An 18662-nucleotide genomic window follows, 5' to 3' on the forward strand; every position below is an offset into this window, starting at 1 on the left:
AAACATAGTAATCTGATGATTACAAATTATTCAGTCCTATAAACAAAGCATGACAATTGATGACAATGTGGTATCATCTATCATAAATGCAGAGCATCCTCTCTCATCCATAACAAATAATTTGGAGTATTTCAAACCCATAACAAATATATTTTATGTAGATCACTGTAAAACAATGTGTGTTTCTTGTTTCTAATGCTATATTCAAAAGCCAGCCAAGAGCTTTTTGTGTTTTATTCATTATATTCATTTATGCTGCCAATTCTACTTACTATTCTAGTATTCTGATTTGAAAAATCAAAATTTAATGTATTTCAAGCAACACTTAATGCATGTGTGTCTTCAAATTATAGGAATGGTTTATAAAGTAAATGATGAGACCATAATATAACTCCTGAGTTTCAGACAGATTTTTATCTTGCTAGTTAAAGTATTGATCACAACCTTTACATTCTATTGGTAGCTTTTTATGTAAGGCAAATCAGCTGCCATTGTTACCAGTGCTGAAAATCTCTCTGAGTAACCCATGATAGGTTTATTGCATAGGAAGCTTTGATCCTCAGGAGTCGACTAAGATATTCAAAGTTCTTATAAAGGTGTCTTAGAGACTGTGATACAAATTCAGATGTCTGCTGTCAAACGACTCCTATTCAACAAACCCCTATGAGCCACCTTTGAAAGCGAAGCAGCAAGATGACACCATTCATAGCCTGGCTTTTGGAGAGATCTTTGTGCTCCCCTGCCTTTCGGTACCTGACAACTCGTTCCAGGCCCTATCAAAGTTGCATAACAGAATTTGTAAAAAGCTACACAGAAGGGTTTAATGTGTTGAGAACAAATAACTTCTTTGTTGATATCCACTGCCAGATCAAAGTGACTGAGAGTAATAGGCCCAGGACTGCATTACCTTCACTTACACTGGGGAACAAAAGAATAAAATAAAACAGCAAAGGGCGACACAGAACAATAAAAAAGGGAAAATACTAACAAGTTTAAAGGATTCAACGCCCTGAAACATGAATAAAAGCCATAGAAATAAATTCATCAAGATCACATAACAAAAGGGAAGCATGTGGCTTCTCAGCTGAAAGGCTTTCCAACTGCACTCCTGTTTTCTGTATGTGTTGTTATAATTCAGGGTGCCACAAGACCTGCCATTTTCAACAGGGACCGAGAGCTGGCTCTGCTGCTCAAAAATGCAGATTTGTTGTACTTGACCTAGATGGAAATGTCTGTAAGCAGTATTAGGGATTTTCTCTCCATTTAGCTTCCATTTAAAATGAAATGGGGCTACACTGAACATTTCTTTCTCCAGAGACCAAATAACCTGTTTTTAAGTGGAGGATTGTTAATATAAAAAAAAAAAATCCTAAAGGCTTTTTTGAAGCTTTCCAGTGAAAGTTTTGGAAATCAACCCAAACCAAACTTAAGGGCAACATAACCTTTCTGTGAAAACTCACAAACCCCTTTAAGAATGGTGGTCCATTAGCTGTGTGGGAGGATTCGATGTCAGCAGGTGGGAAATGTGTCCTTACTGGAAGGACAAGTGTGCTTTTCCAGACAGAAAATCTGGAAAAGCTGAAACCAGTTTTTCTTTCTACTTTCTTTCTGTATTTCACTGTTACTTGTAACAGTGACAGCAAAAAGAAAATCAGAAAGCATTGTGACATTCAGATGCAATATCCCCTTTAAAAGTGGATACCTTGAGAAAATATGAAAAGGGAAAGCCAAAAGAAAAAGAACTAGGATCATTTAAAGCAAACCTTTTGTCCTCCAAGACTGAAGGACCAGTGTGGCTTCCATCAAAAAATGTTAACAAGTACGATGCAACTACTTGGAAACTACCTGCAACTCTCCCCAAAACCTGGGAGATCATTTATTCTCCTGCTCCTGGTCTTTGTCGTTGCCCAAAAAGTAGGGTGCTGCCATGGAGCTCACAGGAAAGCAGGGACAAGTGCTGGGAAGCTGCCGTTCCTTGGGATGGATGGTTTTACATGTGTGGAGATAGCTTAACTCTGGAGGTAAGGGAGCATGGGATAGTGCTTGGCTCCTGCTTAGCTCCCAGAAAAGAGGACTGATATGGGCTTGCAGTGAAACTGTGGTAATTTTTTTTTTTTTTTTCAGTGGGATTTGGGAAAGAGAGGGCAGGAAAAATAAGGAAGGTATTTCTCTATTCTGCAACCTCATAGATGTGCTGAATTTATTGGTTCCCATATTAAGGCTACTGTTGATAAGATTTGACACTTGTCTGGTTAGTTAGGGTATTTCCAGGTAACTTCTGGAGTCTTTTGTGTGATACATACATATATACATGCATGTGTATGTATACCTCGGTATATATATTTATACCTTGATGTATACATGGTGTCATGTACATTCCTAACTGGAAGCAGCTTACATCTGTGAGCTCTAAGACATCCAGCCCTGGCATTTTAGTTGAAATTTTATGTGTCCTATTAACTGCAATACATTTAGAAATTACTGTTTTCAGTAGGTTTGCAGCGAATGTGTTCCCATCAGTTTGTCAGTGACCACAGTATGCCTGGGTTTTCTTTTGACTTTCAGCAATGCTGCAAGCACAATAAAACTCTGTCAAGGTTTTCACTGTAGCTTGAAGAATTGTGCTATTTATCAGCCTCCATATGGCTTTTAAGAGAATCCACCTGAGCTGACCAGAGGCATCAATGGATTGATTTGAAGATGCAGATGCATACAATTGTTTTTCTTCATTGATAATGCTTTGGGTTTTCAGTAGCAAATTATAACCCTCTTGGGCAAATAGGTGTCCAGGTCATAATTGCCATGACCAGAATATGTTTTTTGTGTTCTTAGCAATGAGACTGAGCTATCGTTGTCAAAACCATGTAAGGCTCTCTTTCTTACACATAAATAATTCTTTTTTTCAAACTCATTTCTGATCCATATATTCTGTGAAGCAGACTTCTTTGCAAGTCAGGGAAAGCAGTACAATGTAAGTGTTCTAAATCACTGGAAAGGCAAGGCAAGGCAAGGCAGTATCACCTATGCCCAGGCAAGGTAGAAAAATGGTCCAGCTCTGGATTTGCAGATGGGTTATTTGACTCTGTTGTCTTTATCACCAGATGCTCACTGGTCAGACTGACTCAGTCAAGGGTTCTTGATGCTTACCCTCACAGTAGCAGTTACAGCAAAAAGCTGAGATTTGTTTTCCTGGGGAGGAGACACTGTCAAAGCCAAAACTGTCAGATATTGGTGACATCCTAAGAGTAGCAAAAGCCACTAGCAGAAAGCCTCTGGTCTTCAGATCATGGGGCATTTTTACCTGTTGAGTTTAGATCAGTCTCAGTCTCTAAAACTGAGAAGGCTGCTTTCAGCATTAGAGATTAGTGAGAGGTTGTTTCTCCCCAGGAAAGTTTTTTCATCTCTCTGTGTTGTAGGAAATAATCCAGTGTTACCTTCTGGAGCCACAGGCTGCTGCTCAGTGTTTTGGGCTTCTGGCTGCTGCTTGACGATCCTGTAATCCTCTTCTAGCCTTCTGTGAAAGCCTTTGGTCTTAATCTTTGAAGGAGTTATTGGGTAGAGTGACATCCTTGTTACCCATCATGACAGAAAACACCCTTGTGTCCTTTGTCCTGTCCTCAGCTTTGTTAGCAGGATGGTCATCCAGATTTTTAGTAGCATTTTAGTGTTAGTATCTTTCCTTTAGACTTCATAGAGATGTTGTTTGGATGACGGATTTTATTAATATTGAATTTCTCGTGTGAGGTTCTGTTTTTTTCTTATTGCCTCCACCACTGCCCAAAGGGTAGATTTTTCCCCCAATGTTTCCTTAATGGATGTAAATAGGTTTTAAGGAACACCTGGTAGATGTTACTCTTTCCACCAGACCACATGTACAGGGGAATTCTTCCACAGGGGGCCTTTTGTGGGAAAGATTTCTCCAGAGCTGTGTAGTGTAAAACCTTCAATCTGTAAGAGATTTAACCCTTTCTTTGCAACAGTTTGTAATCACATAACCTTTAGCTCAGTGGGAATGAATACCAATTATCATTTATAAACAGTTCCTCTCATTATGCGCCTATTTATGGCATCTTTTATAGCTTGCTAATTACAAGCACACAAAACAGAAATGTTTGGAGTTAAATAATGTAAACAGGGATGTAATTGATTTTCATGTTGAATAGTTTTTATTGATTTATCGTTAATTAACACTTTTAAAGGATCTCTTGGCAAAGTAATCCATTTAATTTATTCAGTGTTATACTAGCTGATGCTAAATTCATGTTAAAATTCACAAAAATATCAACAGTTCCATAATACCTGTTTTTGCAACTGTTGCCGTTATGCAGATGTTACATATTCTCCCCAAACAAACACAGACAATATATTAAATGCAATCAATCAGGCTCAGTCCAGGTCCCAGCCAGCGAATGTCCACATCACTGAAAACATCCCATTGCAGTTGGCACTAACTGGCCATCTGTGCAGCAAGGAGGACAGGTATGTAACAGGGAGAAGAGCTGCTCTCTGCTGGTCTCAGGGCAGGGTCCTTGGGTGGAGTGTTGAAGGACTGCACGGGCTGAGGGAAGAAGCTCATGACTCAACTAAAAAGCCTTTTGTGCTGCAAAACCAAAAGATTCTGGTGTCTGTAATGGAAACTTTCTGACAAATACACCACTGTGTCAAGCAGCAGTCACTTGACGTCTTTTGGGCACGCATATAGTACTGCAGAAAATGTAGCATGCTGAAGACTTTTCCAGAGGTCCCCAATGGCTTTTTCCAGTTTTTCCGTGGGAAGCAGGAACTGTGGAGTACATTCAGGGGGGTTTTGACAGAATTTTCATATATGTTAGATATCTTCCTCTCCTGCTGACTTTTCTGAAAGCACAGGTGACTTACTAAGCACCTCCCCAGGATCAAGCATCTAGCAAGGAGTAAAATTGCAAGGTGCAATCTTCATTATCACTATCCCATTATATTTTTCAAATGGCTAGTAAGCGAGTATAATCACAACAGGCCCTGTTTTTTCATTAGTGAAGAAAAACATTAATATACTGTGACATGGTATTGATTTGGTGCAATCAATCTTTCCCAATAACAATAAAACCTTTATATTTTATTAATAGAACAATGCAGTTCATCTCCATTACAGCTCCACTTTATTGTTCTGGGTCACGGTGTAATTCTGGCATGTTTGGAATTTTATTTTTATTAATATAATGTAAAAGCCTGTAAAATCACTCCGCTGATCTGTCAGTAGGTTTCATTTGAGGCTCCCAAGCATCTTTTACTAGATGAAATGTTACCGGTACAGCACCAGTCATTGATTGTTCAATGACCCTTAGGAATGGAGAGAGTGGGGAGGGTTAAGAAGAATTCTTGGCCTTTAACTGTCTTGATTTTATTTGTGGTGTGGACACTGAGACTTGGACTCAGACCATGTCATCAGTTTGAAGACCTCTCAACACATGGCCAGACCCAGCCCTTCCAAATGCCCTCCCAACTGGGCTGTAGGAGTCTGAGCTCTGCTGAAGCTCCCAGCAGCCATCCAGATGGCAGCCCTTCAGCATCATTTCACTTCCTCATCCTGGCTTTTCAACATTTACTGCAGGCCAGACACTACATGGACAGGAGATGATGTCTCAAGCTCTGGGACAGGCTATGGGCACATATTGGAGGAGTTATGCTCTAACATAATTTCCTTGCTCATTTAAAAACAATACAATATAGTGAATGGCTTTACTTACACATCCACAGTACGTCCATCTTCACCTAGACTCAGATCTGCTGTAAGACCAGCACAGCCTAAGGCTTGTGATAAGCTGGGTTCTGGCTCTGTGAACTCCTCTCTAGTCTTTCTTCTGGCAGGTCTTGCTCTCCAAAAGCTGCTGTTCTGCCTCAGCTGTGGGGGAGCTGCTGAGCACACTGTGCTGAGAGTGTCATTCATCAAGAGCAAATGGGCTCTTCCTTCTCTTTCCTAGCGTGCACGGCAAGTCTGTTGGATCATTTGGCATTTCTCACTATCTACAGATATTTTTGATTCATCTCCTTTAATTAGCCAGAACATATTCCTCGTCCTGGTACAAGACTAGGGCATCATGATATTCCAGTTGCAGTGAGGCCCCCAATTAGTACAGATACTTTCATTAAAGCAAAGCTAGATGACTTTCATCACTTGATCTTTTTTTTTTCTTGAAATAAAATCTTTTTTAAAGCTACTCTTCTTCCCTTTTGAACCAAGAACAGTGTTGCAAGATCCCTTGGTAGGAAAAATAATCCCCATAAAAATATGATGGGTCCATTTCAAAAGAGATGGGTTTATTAAAGGTAACAGTTTATTAACAGTGACTGTGAAATAGATGGATTTAATGACTTTAATTAGTGCAACACTTTCTGACACAGACCTTGAGGAGAATTTAGCTCCTCTTTGCCATCTCCCTCCTGCACTTCTCTGTGTCTAAAAAAGTGTCAGCAATTCCTCACAGTAAAAGTGAAACAGCTCCTACTCACAGCAATGCCAAGCACAGGAGAAAGCTACTGTATCAACAGACCATGGCCACTGGCACTCCAATTAGTGGTAAGGCATGGCATGAGTGCAAAGTAAAGCTTTCAAATATCAGGAACAGAAAATCAAGCTTCCTGAGCTGTCTCTTTATATCTATTTCCTTGGTGTAACCTTACACAGCTCAGCCCTGCTTGCCTGCATTCTCAGGGAAGAGATTGTCTTCTTCACAGAAGGCACAAGCATTAATAATGCCACCCAGTGAAATGAGGGTGACTACAGTGTGCCATGGCTCCCTGAAGTCTATCCCTCTAAAGGTAGGTGGAAACACTGCTGATAGGTCTTGTGTCACCCATCAAGATCAAAATGCCATCATTGTTAGAGAGGGAGGAAAAAAAAGATAAATAGCAGTTTCAATTCTGTCTGGTTTTCCTTTTTCTATGGGATATCCCAGATTACCAAAACTGAAAATGTCTGTGTCCATGTTGATTTTGACCAAAACCATTTTCATTCTTGTTTGAAGAAAATGTTTCCTTAAAGTAAAATATTCCAAAATTTGGAGAGAAACATTTGATATTTTGGTTTAATGCCTTCTTGATTTAGGCCATATCTTATTCTATGATTACAGATTATATTTCTTAAAATTTGTCATTGAAGTATTTTGATCCAATTTTGATTTCTCAACTGAATTGAAAAATGGTTCATAAAATTTCATTTTTAAGGTAATGATGTGACACAATTGCATTTTGAATGGAAGAATAGCCAAAGGGATAAAATCAACAAGAAGCCTGTCCCCAGGTCCCCATTCAAAATGAAACATTACAAGAAGTGGGTATTTCCTGAGGGGCAAAAAGGTAAGTTTTTAACTAGGCTGAGGTCTAATCTTTTACTAGCCCAGCTTTCCTGAGGCTCAAAGTCCTGTCTTTTCTCTCCAAGAGCTGCGTGGGTTCAGCCGTGTGGGTTCAACACTCCATAAAGGGCATTTTGGAGGATGAAGTACATGTAAGGAAGTCAGTAACAACTTAAGCCCTGAATGTCTGAAAACCCTTCCTGGGCATCTGCACATGACACTTCCCCAAAATTCCTTTCCACAGCCTTGGCTGTATTTCTGCAGAACCCCCAGAAATCACATCTCTGATCTCAGGCACAAAACCCTGTTAAACTCCAGCAAATTCCACAACCTAAATGTGTTAAGATCTCTTTAGAGAAATGATTGAAGGGAAACTTTGAGAGTAATGGTTCTCCTGAACCCAACAGGCAGAAGCCACACTTATGGATAAGTAAAAAGATAAGGAGTTTAGTTCTTCATAGTGGATATTCCTTCTAGCAAATGGATTGCAAAGAAAATGTATATATACATCTGCAAGTGTTTGTGTGTGCCCGGCAAAGAAGCATTTCTAATATGCTTTCAGATTAAGGTCCATCAATGTGGGATTTTTTTTCCCCCTTTTTTCCTATTTTGTTTCATCATAGATTTTGATTATTGCCTCAGAGTGAGTAGTGCTGTGCCTAAGCAGCGTGGGGCAGTCGTGAGGCTGCTGTCGTGCTGCTGGCTGGAGGTGACACGACCAGCCTGGCTCCCACTGAGGAGAAGAGGATGAGTATGTACCTCAGGCTTCTGGAGATCGTTCTCACGCCTAATTGATACTGGAGACAAAAATCCAATAGCTTCTGGACACTTTGTAAAAACATCTAGCACAGCCCAAATAATGACAGCACCAAACCTTGCATCATAAAAATCTCTTGGGCTAAAACAGAAACAGATAATTGCAGAAGATTTTTCTTTCTTTCCTCAACATTAAGATTTAAAGGAGGGGGAAGTGTCACAAGATAGGCAATTCCTTTCAGAGAGGTTTCTTTATATATCTCCGTGTGAACGCTCTTGGTAAGGGAAGGAAAAATAAAGTAAAGCTCTGAAATAAAATTTGTACAGAGGTAGCTTTTTTTTGAAATGACATCCCGTTTCCCAAGAATTCTATGTAGCCTTTAGTCAATCTTGTTTTTTACAGTCCTCTGTGCTTTGCATGGTAATTAGCTGCTCGTGTTATCAGCAGCACGACGCTCCCGGCTGTTTCTTCAGCAGGCGCTGCCGTTATCCTCGGCGGCAGCTCCGCATCCTCCTGCCAGCCCGCACGGCACAGCCGCCCTGGGCACAGGGAGCTTGGCTTGGCTCTGCAGGCCGTGTGGGCTGAGGGATGAAGGCAATGGGCACAGCATCCCAGGGAGAAGAGGCTGAGCCCACTTTCCCTGACAGGTCCCCAAGCCTTGCCAGTATTTCGCTGATGGTCCGCTGGAGGTTCAGTGAGGCAAGTTTGTTATGACAGATCGCAAAACAGAAAGGAAGAGAAACGAGACGGGTGCATCAGTGTCTGAACAAACACAGGGGAGCAGCTCCTCCGCTTAATTTGCAACAGCAGCCTCAAAACCTTTATTTGGTTTTAATTTTAATTTTAATTTTCAAAAATAATAATTAAACCATTTATTGCATGAATGCCCTGTGGCTGTTGAGAGGGTGGAGGGGCAGCTTTGCAGAGCCTGCCAGCAGTGCAGACATCAGCCTTACGCGGGGGCTGCGTCATGCAGCCGGCACCAACGCAGTAGCGCTCGGATGGGGAAGTCCAACGAAGCACATAGCGTGTCAAGGGCTCCGTGCTGCTTGTTCCCTGCAGCTAATGCAATCCCTTCTTTTCATTTACATTTCAAGAAACATTTGCCAGCTTTTGTTGGTTTTTTTTTTTTTTCCCCAAGTTAAACTGTGGTCACAAAGTTAAATTCAGTTTGCCAGATTCCATGGCAGCGCGTGTTCCTCTGTAACGTCAGTGGAGATGTAGTGGATGGTCTAGAAAGTTTGACGTCAACACTAATGTTAAGATGTTCATAAGTACTCAAAGCAAAACAAATCACGAAATTTACATTTGGCACTCAAGAGATGAAAAACAAAGAGGAAAATGTAGAAGTTGAGGGGGTTTTCCCCAAATATTATATCAGTTTTACCTATCTTGTCTTTGGTTTTGTGATTCCAGCTTATTTTTCACCCTTTGAAATGGTGCATGATGATATTGAGAGGGAGATGTGAAAAGTTTTTACTTCCTGCCCAAAGAGATGATGGGCTAGAAAGAAAAGCTAAAGTTTTAGTTCTGGAGTAGTAGAAAGCAAAATTTCTTGCTGATGAGTATTTGCAGACTTATTTCACTACACTTCTAGGAGAGTTATTTAATTTTGTAACAGATGCTTGTTCCTAATCCTAGTCTGAAATAGCCTGCTGCCAAATTCACATTCAGTATTTTTATCCTCACAGAAAAAGAGATCATCATTTTATCATATGTTCAGTGTTTTCTATACAGATCATATGGTCATCTCGTCCCTTCTTCTGTCAGATGGCAGCAGACTAGGACTGACAGCTTAAGGATGGCAGTGAATTGGTTGCTCTCTAAACAAGGCACTCATGATGAGAGCTTTACACTCTCCACTCTTAGTGGGATAACAAGTGAACAAACTGGCTTGGGGAAGGGGAAAGGGAAAAAATAGATGGAAACCCACAGAGAAGAGAGAAATAGCAATTATCTAATATTAATTTTTAAATTATTAAGTATACAGTGATTGTTGTTTCTCTCCATCTTGCTAGGTTCACTGGCAACATGAACACTTGTCCTCCTGCTCCTGTGACAGGAATATCACAAATGGTGGTGTGCAGCTCCTCAGGGGCAGGTCTGAGGTCAGAACATGGCTGTCTGCTCAGGGCAGCAGCTTCTCTTCAGCATCCATATATCAGATATGAGCAATTCTTCAAAGTCTGACTTCACCACATGCTTAGTACCTTTGAAATCAGTGGTGTAATTTGTAGTGAACTGTAAAGCTGATGGACTGTGTTTCACTGAGAAGAGTTAATGTGATTCATTTGTTTAACAATCAAGGGCCATATTCAGCAAAGATTTAGCAGGAGTGCAGGCAATAAAGCACTTACGACTTTCTATGAATTGGCATGAAACAACAGCCACAAAAAATTAGAAAACATAAATTGTTCTTTTGCATATGCTGTTGTTCTCCTGACCTTGGTTACAGCTGGTGGGCTTCAGACAGTTGAAGACCCAGATGTCCTCAGTCCCTCAGCTCAGGCTGGGGAATGGTGGTAAAAGTGTCCAGGAATCGCACAAATTGGTCAGTGCCATCATTTGACTCTAGTAGGCAGAGTGAAAATGCCTCGTGATTTTTTGCATGCACAAATACAGATATGGTAGAGAAGTCTGATTTCCAGATGAGAAGAGCTCAGCAGTCTGGAAAAACTAATTGCTTTGATATATCTTTAGGTGCACACCTGAAAATTCAGAGCATCCAGGGGTTTTTTGAAAACAAGAGAAGACCAAGCTCACTTCTCTGCTAGCTCTTTGGGTACAGTAATTACCAGATGGAGTTTTTCTATTCCGTTTCCCACATGGGAAGACCTTAAGTCCCAGTCCCCTTCTTCCTGAGTTAGTTCTGTTCTGCAAAAAGAAGAAACCTTTTTTGGGGGGATTGTCAGGCAGTGTAGTGTGGTGAAGGAAATCCCCAGACAGCTTGTTGCATGCAGCAGCCACCTGTATCTTGTGGAGAGTTGTAGGAGATGGGCACCCCCTTGGCATCAGTACCTCCATCCAAGTGTGCCCTCTCTTCCCAGGTGTGCTGGGCAGTGCAAGCAGACTGGCACTGGGCAGAGAGCAGGCAGGAGGGAGGGGTGTGTGTGTCTCATGCTGCCTCGTCCTTGCTGGCAGAAGTTTGGGTCCCAGTGAACACCCAGGCTGAGCACGTAGGTGAGGCACCATCTGGATGGATCCTGCAGGGGAATAGCTGCCCTGCTGCCCTGCCAAATCTCTGATTTCCCCTCTGCAGAGTAGCTCTGGAGTGAGTCATACTGCTTGGGAAAGTCGAATTCTTCTGTGCCCTCAGTCCCACAATACACGGGTGGGCTTAGAGTTGGCATTTTAGGAGATGACAGCTCCTCAGGACTGCTGTGCCCGTGCTCGTACTGCTGCCTGTGTTGCAATCTCTGCAGCTCTCACCTCGGCATCTCATCTACCCTCTACATCCTCAGGCTTTGCACAGACAGTGCAGAGCTGTGCTGCACAAAGGATGTGGAGAGCTGTTAATTACTTAATAGAAATAAATGCACATTGGATCCATGTACATGCAATAACTTTACTTCTGCTTACTCATACGCAGTAGAGCCCAAACTGCAGGAACAGCACCCAAAAGTGGTGTGAAGAGAAGTCTGTTGAATTTATAGAAATATGTTGCAATCATATGTAAACACTGTAAATATTCCATCTTCCTGTGGTGCTGATAGGGAATAATTTGAGAATTTTAAGGCAGTGCAACTTTTCAGAGGCTGGAAAGACTTGGTCTCATTTTGAATCTGTAATAGAGGTCGGAATATATTTCATGTGACAACCATGTCCTCAGACCTGTTTGTTATTTCTTTTTAAAACATAAACAAACTGTCTTCTCATTTTGTTTACAGGACAGTGGAACAGGAGATAACAGCTGCATTGAAGAAATATTGCGGGTAGGAATCCTAAAAAAATCATTTTTTCCAGTCCAATTTTGTTTGCTCTGAAAAGACAAGAGAATAACGAGAATATTACAATTACTGCTTTTAAAATTTTCCTCCTTTAGATTGTCATCTTTCTAAGGAAAAAGTAGGTAAAATTATTTCCTCATGAAAAATAATTGAAAAATCTGTGAGAACAACCTTTCAAAGCCTGTGGATTTCTGCTACTTTATGCCTGTACAGCTGACCTTCATGCATGGAGAAGCAGATAATGGGATAAATTATAAACTGAAATGTACAATGATGTTTCAGGTTTACAAACCATGCAAAGTGCATGTTTCCATTAATCATGACTGTCAAAAATCTTAATTTTGAAGAGAGGTCTAGGAAGGTCATTTTCCACCTGGATTTAATTATGTAATGTCATTATTTTCATTATGTCCATTACATAATGACAATGTGCAAAATCTGTAGTTATTTCCATATTTCATTATTATTTCTTTTATCTTTGTAATTTCTAGTTTATTTTCATGGAGCAAATTAATACACATCCAGACAGATCTTGACTTGAATTAGCTTGGATATTGATTATTTTCCATGGCAGAAAAATTTATAAACAGTGAAACTTTTCTGTAATATTTTAACTCGTGTTTATTTTGGTTCTTTTTCAAAAATGATAATTCAATAATTCACAATGCTTAAAATTCTGATGTAATAGTGATTGAAACACAAAGCAAGGTAGATGGAATGATAAAATCTCTCTGTTACTGTATGTGCTTCTACCTCTTGGATATTCCACCACCCAGATATTTCTGATGATTTATAAACTACAGGGTTATAAATATTTGGTTTGGAGGTTAGCAGTGCATCAAGCCTGTTGTTTCTAAAGGCATTTCTCCATTCTCCCTCAATATGTTAAATGCAGCTTTTAATTCTTAAACTGGACGAAGAGTTTATGGAAGGGTGATGCATTGCTTATGACTTCACTGGCAGAGTTTTTGCTTAGCTAACATTTACAAAGTAAGCTTTGTTAGGACTTAGGTGCATATTCAACAAGCCTAAGTCACAGTCCCTGTTGGTTTGTTACAAATTAGTGGCAGATATGAATTCATGATGTGATGTGACGCTTAGGCTCCCATTTTCATTTTAAAGCAAGGCTTTTAAAATGAACAGTCAGAGAAACTGGTCTTCGTCCTTTAGTTTCTGTAGTTTGTCTCATGCCATTAAGCAAAAATGTGGAAGAGGCACAATTCCTTCCACACAGAGGAAGATGAGTATGTAAAAGACCCCATCTGAGAAGAAAAATGAGCTGTATGACTAAAGATAGTAAGGTGCATCTCCAAAACAATGAACACAGCTGCTGCTCTCTCTTTTTTTCCTTTGAAATGTTCCTCAATAAATATTTTTGTCAAGCTTCATGATGGGTAACCTCACCAATCTGCCCATCTTCCATGTCTCAAACCTGGGTATCACTTTCTATTCTGACCTTCCCTTGTGTCTCTGTGTCTAAGACAGAGATGTTAAGATGTAAGTCTTCCAGGATGTTACTCTGTAGTATTTCTGACTGAAGCTCTTTATTCTCAAGGGTGTAAGTCTTTGGTCCAAAATTCTCATTACACACTTTGATTGCTGCTGCATCCTTTCCTAGTTTTGACAAATGCAATGTTACCCACCTCCATTCATGCTGCTGCACAGATCATTTTCCTAGCCTGACATCTTGCCCACAGACATTTGTCTTCACATCTCACTGCTGTCATCTCCTTCTCTATCACATCAAGTACAGCTATTTGTCTCTGATTTTAAGGCCTCCAGTCCATGCTAACATATTAAATCCCACTTTAGCTTAGCTGATGATATCAAAATGTTGCTAAGTTTTACATCAATTAATTTCTCCAATGCTTCCCATCAGATCTGGGAAGAACCTTGAAAACTTTCCCAATCAGCTCCGTAGCTACCTCCCAATCTTAAGGGGCTCTTTTTTTCCCAAGGATGGTGGAAAACCAGTGATGAGGTCAGGGTTCTACCACTGTTCCTCATGCTTGAACATTTTTGTCCCAATTGTTTCTTGTAGTACTCTGTCAGGTCAGATATATCCATCTGCTCTCTTTTGTACTGAAAAGTGGATTTCTATGTCAAGGAACTGCTATGTATTACAAAAGCAGTGCTTAGGTACTCTTGTAATACAAATCCAGATCTGCAGTTGTTATTGTTACTGATAATTACTGAAAACAGCAACAGTAATAATGTGCCTTTACTGCTTACTTTGTAATTTACTGGCATCTAGACACTTCCATCCCTCTCCATGCCCCCTTTTTGTCCTGAGCAGATCCATGAAGTTATAATACAGATTGTCTACTTTTCTGAAACAGACTGCCATTTCCATGGTTTTGTTGGAGGTGCTATTCACATCATATCATAAATCCAAAGTTTAGCTTCTTTTCAAACAGAATATGTGAAGTTGCTATACACGTGCCCAAAGGCAGACAACAAAAAGCAACAGCAGCTGAAATACTTGTGTTCCCCTCAGAAAAGATGGCTGGCCTGCTGGAATGTGTTTCTTATGGGAAGGGCCACTCCTAATTTATGAGCTATCACCAAAAGGAAGAAGATGCTTAAAATTCTTCCTTTTAAGGGACATTTTACCCTGTTTAGGCTGTCTCTTGCACAACACAAAGCAGAAAACATCCCCTCTTTCTAGGTGATGTGTTCCCTGCACAAGTCAGGCTGTGGCTTTTCCATGAAACAGACACTTCCATGGTATGTCCATGTTTCCACAGTGAAGAGTGAGGGCAGAAATATGTGTACCCCAGGTCTGCTCCATCTGCTTCCCTGTGTTCCCTTCCCCCAGCAGGTGAGAAGAAGCAGGTTTGTGCACAGATCTTATCATCTTCTGGTTCCAGCATGTGGCCATGGCCAGAACTAATATCTGGACCTGGGCTACAAATCAGTTTAGGCATGGCTGTAAAATCACCAAATCTGATGTTGCACTCACTGTGGCAAGATTTTACAGTTTTTTTGCTGTCTGCTGCAACACAGATTGCCACAGCTTAAGTCTAGCCTTTTTTGATGTTGTTTTACCAAATGTATTGAAGCTCTATAGACTTTGTAAACTGACAGATCCTTCTGCACAAAACTGCAGCTTCCAGAGAATGCCCCCAAGTACTGAAACACAGAACCTCTTCCAGTCCTGAAGGAGGTTGATTAACAAGACAGTAACCCTGTTGAGATTGGAGCTGTTGTAAGGCCTCCTGTAGAGTTTATAATCACTGCAGGAATCCTGAACCTCATCTAACCCCATGCACTAATTTATAGCAGCTTCTTCAAAGTGTGCTGACTTCTCTGTCCAGCTGCAGGCACACACTTTGAGAACAGAGAAACTTCTAAGAGAGCCTTCAATGTAAATAACTCCAGTAAGACCAAGTTACAGATATAATGTTGAAACATGAGAGAAAAGCCTCATTTCTTGCTAGTAGATTCAAAAGGCAATTCCTTGTAAGCTTTGCATTGTTCATGGAGGACATGATAGAAAACTTTGAAGTGGAAAATAAAAGTTAAGACTACACAAATACCCTTTGTTCCACCGTGCATGGAGCACTTGCTATGTGAGTTCCTGAGACATTGCCAAAGCCAACCTACTCACTTCCTTGCTAAAACACAGGCTGGCTAAGCAAGATTACTTCAGTTCTGGGGTCCCCAGCACAGGAAGGACATCAGCCTGTTGGAGCAAGTCCAGAGGAGGCCACCAAGTTGATTAGAGGGAAGGAGCACCTCTCCTGTGAGTAAGGCTGAGGCAACTAGAATTGTTCAGCCTGGAAAAGAGATGGCATAGGGGTGACCTAATTACAGCCTTCCAGTACCTAAAGGAAGCCTACAAGAAAGAGGGAGAAAGACTTTCCATGAGAACATGTAGTGACACCACAAGGGGGAATGGATTCAAATGAAAAGAGATTAGCTTTAGATCAGGTATTAGGAAGAAATCCTTTACTCTGAGAGTGGGGAGGCACTGGAACAGGTTGCCCAGAGAAGCTGTGGATGCCCCATCCCTGGAGGTGCTTAGGACCAGGCTGGATGGGACTCTGAGCAACCTGGTCCTGTGGAAGGTGTCCCTACACTTGGCAGGAGGGCTGGAACTAGAAGATCTGGAAGGCCCCTTCTGACCAAAACCATTGAGTCTGGGATTCTGTGATAGTAATTTTGGTTGATTTCTATTTGATTTTATTAGTGTGTGGAGCTGTGTATTTTGCTATGACTGGTGGGGTTTAAAGTAAAGATTTATTTTACTGTAGTGCCTTCTAAGAATGGGAGTAACAAGAGTCCTGGCTCTCCACTAAGTTAACTGTTGCAGTCAATATAGGAGGCACTCTGAGAATATTTGCTATGGAGTTAAGTAAGGGAGTGTGTTGAGTGCAGGCAGTTCTTGATTTGTAAGGTAAGTGGAGATTGATCTGGCTATTCTTACAGTCTTAGCTGTGATTTCCTAGAGCTTTGTTGGAAGGAAACCCACAGGCAAGCTGAGCTTTTGATTATTGAAGAGGTTCCTTGTGAATTCCCTGGATTTTTTTGTTGACATGAGCGGTGTCATTGAACTGGGTAGAGAGAGGCATAGTTTGAGTGTTTGGCCTGCAAACAGTGTTTGGCCGCAGAATGCGAAGACAGCGGGAAGCTGGAGAAGCAACAGGAATGCAGAAAAAGGGCTGGAGAAAATCCCAGCACAGCCAGTTAACACAGGAAAAAGACGTGTCCTTTAAAATGGCATGGAGCAGTGGGGAGACAGACTGGAGTCTGCAGTGGAGGACAGATAATTTCTTTCAGAGGAGAAAGAAAAACCCATTGGGAGGCAGTGAAAGGACATGGACTCCAGCTGTGAACATCCGCCACGGTGAAGGACAGCTCTCCTTGGTGCCATGAACCTCCTGTGCAGGGAAAGATAAGCACCCACAGATGGCCTTGAAATAGGTTGTGACTCCTCATGGCCACAGGACATCCACTTATGAAAATGACATTTTAAGTGTGATGGCTTTGATAAGTGATTTACTTGACTCTCTCTACCCTGTGAATCTAATCACAGTGTGTAAAGCACTGCACTTCTTATTTGAGCAACATTAAAAAAAGAATGTAAACAGAATCTAATTCTGTATTTTTTTTCTTCCCCACTTGGGATCCCTGGCTCATTAGCAGTCTTGCTAATTCTTTAGCAGGAAGCATTAAGGATCGACCCATCAAATATTCAGGGCCTTTCTTCAAACCTGAACAGGCATATGTGCCATGAGATCAGCTGCACTCCATCAGCTGATTGAATTAAAACAACAGCAGAGGTAAATTAGAAACTGTCTGCACAAGACAAATCCTGTGAAAACATGAAATTCTACCAAACACACTGTCACTGTGAATAAACATCACAGTCAGTGGAGCACGTGTCAATACTTAGAAGGGAGAAAAATCAGTTTCTTAGAGGTAGGTTGTTAGTTCAACAACTGTGAACTGCTGCCTGGTAAATGTTAATGACTGTAAGATTCCACTGGCTGCAGTTAAGCTCCTGGTGGAGTCAGACACGTGAAGAATTACAGAACACAAATATGGTAATCAGCAGTATATTTCTAAACACTCCTGTTGCTTTCCAAAGCAGAGGGAAAACCCTACAGGTGCAATGAGACCCACTTCACTGCACAGCACTCATGTAATAGCTGCCTCTGCACTAGCAGAGCGTTTCTTTGCAGTCTCACTGCTGGGAAGAAACTGGTGGGCAACATTAGGAGTGAGATGAGAAGGCCAGCCTCAGACCAGCACCTTTGTGGAGACACTGGGTTAGCTGTTGTGCCTGAACCTGGTGGGAAACTCATGGAAAAGTTTCTGGAGGAACACACCAACTTCAGGTAAAAGAGAGATGGTTGAGGAGAGAGAAGGTGAAACACTACAGTGCTAATTTGGTGGAATTAATTTTAAAAATTGCTGTTTTGTAGCAAGTGAATATACCCTGTTATTTGAAAAAGCAAGAGAGAATCCAGAATTAATTATCCAGCCTCTCTGCTATGCAAAAACAATACAGTGAAATACTTACTAATTTTTCCCTCTGTTTAGAGTGTTTCACAAAGCTGGGGAAAAAAGCACAATCACCATCTTGTTCCAATACAGAAAAATTATTCCTTGTTATTAAAGGCAAAGGGCCAGATAGATCCTCATTTTGTATAGCCTTGCCACAGCTCCTCTGAGGCCAACAAAATTAATTCCAAAATAATACCAGAAAGGATCTGTATTATCAGTCCTAACAAAAGAAGAATAAAATTTGGGCAATAGCAGGTATCTGCACTGCTGGGAGCCTGGGGCTTGAGTCTTCAGCTGCTGTCTTTAGAGAAAAACTGACTTTCTACCCCCTTGGTAAGACTGACACAAAACAAATTGAAACCACAGGGAAGTGTGACTTGAGATAACAGAGCCCTTCAGTAAACGCTATGGTGACAATGGTTTGATTAAACAGGCATTAAGATAATATAACTAGATGCTGCTAAATTGTCTGTCTGTCCAAAGTTTTGTTTTACCATGTTTCCAGGGATGGCTATATAGGGCAGAGCCCATATTCCATGTGTTCTGGGCTGCAGACTGCAGCTGTGGCTGCAGAGCCAGGCAGTCATTGCCCCACAGTCCCTGACACCTGGAGAC

At 41.1% G+C, this 18662-nt stretch overlaps 1 protein-coding gene across 4 annotated transcripts in view; it reads left to right on the plus strand.

Moving 5' to 3' along the window:
* Positions 1-18662, plus strand: part of AFF3 (AF4/FMR2 family member 3) — a 323532-nt gene that overhangs the window by 137607 nt on the left and 167263 nt on the right. For all 4 annotated transcript variants that reach the window (XM_039714376.1, XM_039714378.1, XM_039714377.1 and 1 more), the window contains exon 4: positions 11976-12020. In XM_039714376.1, the coding sequence (XP_039570310.1) occupies positions 11976-12020 (45 nt within the window). The remainder of the gene's footprint in view (positions 1-11975; positions 12021-18662) is intronic.

This window comes from Passer montanus, unplaced genomic scaffold (assembly GCF_014805655.1).
Source record: "Passer montanus isolate IOZ18808 unplaced genomic scaffold, ASM1480565v1 scaffold3, whole genome shotgun sequence".
NCBI lineage: Eukaryota > Metazoa > Chordata > Aves > Passeriformes > Passeridae > Passer > Passer montanus.